At 36.7% G+C, this 5,323-nt stretch overlaps 1 protein-coding gene across 1 annotated transcript; it reads right to left on the bottom strand.

Annotated features, from left to right (window-relative positions):
- Positions 1 to 34: 34 nt before the first annotated feature.
- LOC123513595 (ubiquitin-conjugating enzyme E2 R2-like) lies at positions 35 to 5,054 on the bottom strand. The gene is made up of 3 exons (XM_045270845.1): positions 4,861 to 5,054; positions 3,137 to 3,324; positions 35 to 2,132 (listed from the first exon to the last, which is right to left on the bottom strand). The coding sequence occupies exons 1-3, from the start codon at positions 5,052 to 5,054 to the stop codon at positions 2,089 to 2,091; spliced, it is 426 nt and encodes a 141-aa protein (XP_045126780.1). The 3' UTR covers positions 35 to 2,088.
- Between the last annotated feature and the right edge of the window lie 269 nt (positions 5,055 to 5,323).

Consider the following 5,323-nt stretch of genomic DNA (forward strand, 5'->3'; position numbering starts at 1 on the left):
CATTTCACACCTCTTTGACTTTTGCTTCCAATAAAAATATCTGCACTAGGAACAAAATACGACAGGTAAATACTTAAATGCTTAATGCACAAATCAACGTGATGTTGCAACTTTAAAAATATCATACATACAAAGAATATTTTTTTGGACACTATACTACAAAGAATGCTATTAAAAATCAGTTTCTAATATATCAATTCAAGGATTTTTATGGTGCAAAAAGGTATACTTTGTGAGGTCATGTGCCAATATTGTTATGAACTCTACTAAAGGTAATACTTTCAACATCATAACTGAGAGAACACAACAGAGAAATGAGCAAATGTCCATTTACAGGCATTGAGCTGCTGAAATGTTGTAGGAGAACTGTCACTTTAAACTCATGTTGTTTCCTCATCATGGTAACATGCCTCATATCATTTGTTCACAGAAAAGGTGATTATAAATATGACAATGAGATATGTACAATGAATCTCCTGCAGTTAACCTCCTCCATTTATCTTTCAAGTCAACTCTTCCACATAGTCTCCCCTTGGGCAGCTTAGTTTGTGGAAAGTAAACTTCAAAGGGAGTCAATCAGAATTTACATTGTATACAAACAAAATTCCCAACACTCAGCATCTATGAAGGAAGCTCCAAGGTGGCCCAGAAAAGTGCCCATAAGGTGGTTGAGAAGTGGCCTAGGTGTTAGCTTAGCTTAACATGTGACCCACAGTGTGATATGCCCTCACTGTGTGGTTGGGTCATATTGAGGCCATGTAGCAGAAAGTAGGTATATATCTAAATTTGGATGGATTTATTATTTGTGAAGTGGGAAAAAAAATGACAGGGGGAGTCATACTTTGCAGCAAGAATTTTAAGAAAGGAAATGGAGAATTTTTTGACATGGTATTAATGGCATACTTTCTCAGACATACACATTATCACTACTAGAAGTATTATCCTACACCACACACTGCTAACCTGAGTGTCCTCCTTCCTTACATTTTCTCACTGAAGCACTGTCAGGGAGGCAGGTCACCAAGCAACACAATGTCACATTCATCTCTACAGTCACTCTCTTGTCTTCCTACTATGTCATTTACATTTCCTTAATGCCAATACTTTGAAACTTTCAGTGGAGGCAATACATGTCTTCCATCAACAAAGTTGCAGTAATTGCACATTTTCTTTTACATTTCAGACCCCTTCTCATTACACAGGTAATCCATGAAACAACCATCAAATCATTTTTTTTGCAACTATTCCTCTCATAACTTCACATTACAAATTAATGATTTATCAGAAGATAAAATTGCAAAAATTAATTCACAGTATTGTTGCTACTGTTAGATCCAGAGTTCATAAACAGCTGGAGCAGTTTTAAGAGCATGTCAGGAACATCAGTCAGGTCCACACATTTCACTTCATGGAACACCACAATGTGGAAAACAGTCATTTACCATGTGTTCTGAGGGAACCTGACTCTCCTCAGCTCTGTACAGTAGTCCAAGTTCTCGGCTGTACACCATAAATTTTCACCTATATGGAGCAAAGTCCCTTGTTGTGTGTAACCAAAAATTATGCATTTGGGAAGAGTCATTTCTAGTGACATTAAACCTTCAATTGTGGTGCAATGTCCTTGGTTGCGGATCATTGTGTAGGCTAATTTCTACTGTACTTGACCTCAGCTGAAAACAAAGTTCTTAGTCTAATGTGACACAGTCCAAACCAGCAAATTTAAGTCCTTAGCTGTATGGAACTAAACCTTCAGCAGAATGAGGTAAGTACTTCAACTGCTGCCAAATGTTTAGTTCTGAGGAGCCTAGTCCTTAAAAGTATGGGGGCAAAGTCTTCAGCTGTGTGGGGCCAATAGTAGTAAGAGTGTGAGGGAAGCATGATGTATGGGAAGAGGAGCGGTGGAAGTTTCCACTAACCTTCCTCCTATATCACCACAGCACTTCAGGAGAAACTCAAGATCCATTTACATCATCAGCAACACCATGAACAAGTATACCATGAATGACTTATTTTCTGTCTTCTATTCCTTATGGACGTTTAAGCACTCGAGCCGGAAACCAGACGTCCTCCAATGCCACCGCCAGCCTATCACGACTCTCCATTTCCACTGTCGTCACCGTCATCAATTTCTGCTGCCATAGTGAAAGTGTATCAGCAAAGTCTCTATAAAGTCATGAAAGTTATATCAACTGAAAGCAACATATAACCATTGCAATATTCTAGGTAAGCAAAGTTCATAAAGGCAAGGAGTAACAGTCACTGAATCTGCATGCCTGACAGGTACACCAATGTTAAAAAAAATTCTATTTAGATATTAATGAAATATATCAACTCTGTATCTTTGTTTCATTAGATTATCCATACCTATCACTAACCATGATATACTTAATGGGGTTCTCAGCATTTTTTTTTTAAGGGATTAAGCACACATGAATAGTATATCTTCAAAAAAATCCATCCATTGACAAGCAACATGTTATGCAATATAGCTACCTGGTTTCTGAATTTCTATATACTGCTTTCAATTCCCCTTGCAACTATTACAAACAATGACATTGATCAAAACTTGGTACATATTACACCTAATTTCTCATATATGTGAATTATGTAAGAAATGCAAATTCTCTCATCAGCAAAAAAAAAAAAAAAAAAAAAAAAAAAAGACAATGGGAATGTTGAGAAAAGAGCAGCTCAACAACTTTTTGTTCACATTTTTTCATCAATGTAAATTGAAGTTTAAAACTTCTAATGACATGGAGCATTTCATTCAAGAGGTAAATTATATTTGTGTATTTTTCAAACAGTGAGGTCAGTATAGAAAAAAATCTAGTGAGGCAAAATTCTCATCTCCCAAGCCAGTGAGGCAAATTTCTGATCTTCTGTGAAGGTAAGCTTATTTACTGTAGAAATGGCAAGTCATTTCATAACCTACAATCTTCATTCAATTCTGTGTGTACTTTTTTTTATGATGAGGGATTCCATGATGTTAAGATGGCCTTTAAAAGCATGACTATGACTTTTAGTGTGTTCCATAAACTGAATAAACTTTGGTGCCCTTACAGTCAAACATATACAGTATAACATTGAAAAAAAGATATGTATGCACAATGACAAACGGAGAATGGCTAACCATTACCAGAAAGGTCCTCCTCCTCCTCTTCTTCATCGTCATCATCAATATCATAGTCGTCGTCATAGAAGTCGTACATGTCCACAGGTTCTGCATCAGGTTTAACCTTGGTTTTAATGCAGTAATCCTCCTGCGTGAGCGGCACCACCACTCCATCCCGCTCTGCCTCCACTCGTGACGACATCACTTGTTTCCTGCCGCCACACAAAAACACACTTATCAGTGACACACACAAATGCACACACAAATATCTTAAAATGGATAACAGACTACCTAACAGATACAGAAATGAGGACAATGATAAGAGACACCCCATTTAGCTGGAGCACAATCACTAATGGCAAACCACAGTTACATAAATGTGTTTGCGGATGATGCAAAACTTTTGAAAGTAGTAAGGAACATCGAAGACTGTATTGAATTGCAGAAAGATATTAACAAGATCTGGAAGTAAAGTCAAGAGTGGAAATTAGAATTTAATACCAGGAAATGCCATGTAATGGGAAAGGGTAAAAGTAATAGAAGACCTACATGGGAATACAAAATGGAAGAAGAGATTATAATGAGAAGGAGTTAAGAAAAAGACCTGAGAGTGATTATACAAGACACCCTGACTCCAAAGACACATAAATGGATTATTTGCTTCAACAAACAGGACCCTAACTAACATCAGGATGGAATTTCACTACATGGACAAGAGTATGATGAAAACCTAGGCTAGAATATGGAGTAATGGTGTGGTCACCATGCAAACAGAAGGACATCAAGAAAATAGAAAGAATCCAAAAAACACTACAAAGATGGTGCCAGAAATAAGGGATCTTCCTTATGAAGAAAGAATGAAGGAAATGGAACTACCATCTATGAAGGAAAGACAGGAAAGAGGAGATCTAATAACAATGTATACGTTAGTAAACCATATGGAAAAGATGATAGCCAAGACTTGGTATCCCTAACAGAGGATGGAGGTAGGCAAACAAGAGTACACTCCAAGAAGATCACAAAAAGTCAGTGTTCAAGCAACATTAAAAAGTTTTGTTTTCCACATAGGACAGAGGATATTTGGAACGGACTGAGTGAAGAGATTGTAGCAGCAGAAAGTGTGCACAAATTTAAGGAAAAGTTGAATAAATGTAGATATGGAGACAGGTCGCTAAGAGACCCACTCGAACCCTGTAATATATATTTAGGTACAACTAGGTGAATAAACACACACACACACACACACACACACACACACACACACACACACACACACACATCAACAATGATAAACAGCAATAAATTCACATGCATTAGTGACACACACAAACCTAACAATGACACATATGTCAACATACATTGGAAGAGAGAAAGGTTCTCTTGATATAAAATGGAAAAATAAATCTGAATACATTACAATAAATAGATACAGCAAATGGACTAATAAAAACATTAGATACAAATATAAACAAAAATAAAATTTAATAGCAAAAAGAAATTTAGCTTTTAGCTTCCTAAATAAAACCACTGAAGAGTTGGAAACAAGAGCTGATGTAACAAGATACAACTAAAAGTTCAAACTAAACTCAATTAAATAAACAAAGACAGTGTGACTTTAACTGTTAGAACTATAAAATCATATTGAGATTATCTAAACAAATAAAATAATGCAGTTTATCTCAACTTAATCTTTTGTACACATATATGCAAAAACATCCTCACCACTCACATCTCGTCTAAATACCAACCTTATGATGTTCTCGTATTCTTTGTCCTTTCCTTTGGAGTCTCGCCAGCGCCTGTACATGACTGAGGCATCCACATTGGCCGGAGAATATGTGTTGGGTTCATTCAGCAGCGAAATCACCGAGAGCAACACTGTGCGAACATTCTGAAATGAGGACGAGGTATTTATTTGTGCCCCAATTTTGTACCAACTCATCTACTCATCCTTGTGTGTGTGTGTGTGTGTGTGTGTGTGTGTGTGTGTGTGTGTGTGTGGGTGTGTGTGTGTGTGTTTGTTTGTGTGTGTGTGTCACACATGTTATTCTCATCCAAGCATGATAATCGGTGAAAACTATGCATGCACTTCATGCTCCGCAGCTCCAGTGATTTTGTGTAATCTTAATTATGTAAATACTTTTAAGACAGAGTTGAAGAAACCTGAAGATGGTTTCACTTTCTATAAATAAATTTGAAATTATTACTTAT

The sequence above is a fragment of the Portunus trituberculatus genome, chromosome 36 (assembly GCF_017591435.1).
Source record: "Portunus trituberculatus isolate SZX2019 chromosome 36, ASM1759143v1, whole genome shotgun sequence".
Taxonomy (NCBI): Eukaryota; Metazoa; Arthropoda; class Malacostraca; order Decapoda; family Portunidae; genus Portunus; species Portunus trituberculatus.

Bases quoted from the DNA above. Each gene is read 5' to 3' on its own strand.
- LOC123513595 (XM_045270845.1), bottom strand. From the start codon at position 5,054: ATGAGTTGGTACAAAATTGGGGCACAAATAAATACCTCGTCCTCATTT. The intron at 3,325-4,860 runs GTTGGTATTTAG...GTGTGGCGGCAG, and splicing joins GAATACGAGAACATCATAAG to GAAACAAGTGATGTCGTCAC. The intron at 2,133-3,136 runs GTAATGGTTAGC...TCACTATGGCAG, and splicing joins GGAGGAGGAGGACCTTTCTG to CAGAAATTGATGACGGTGAC.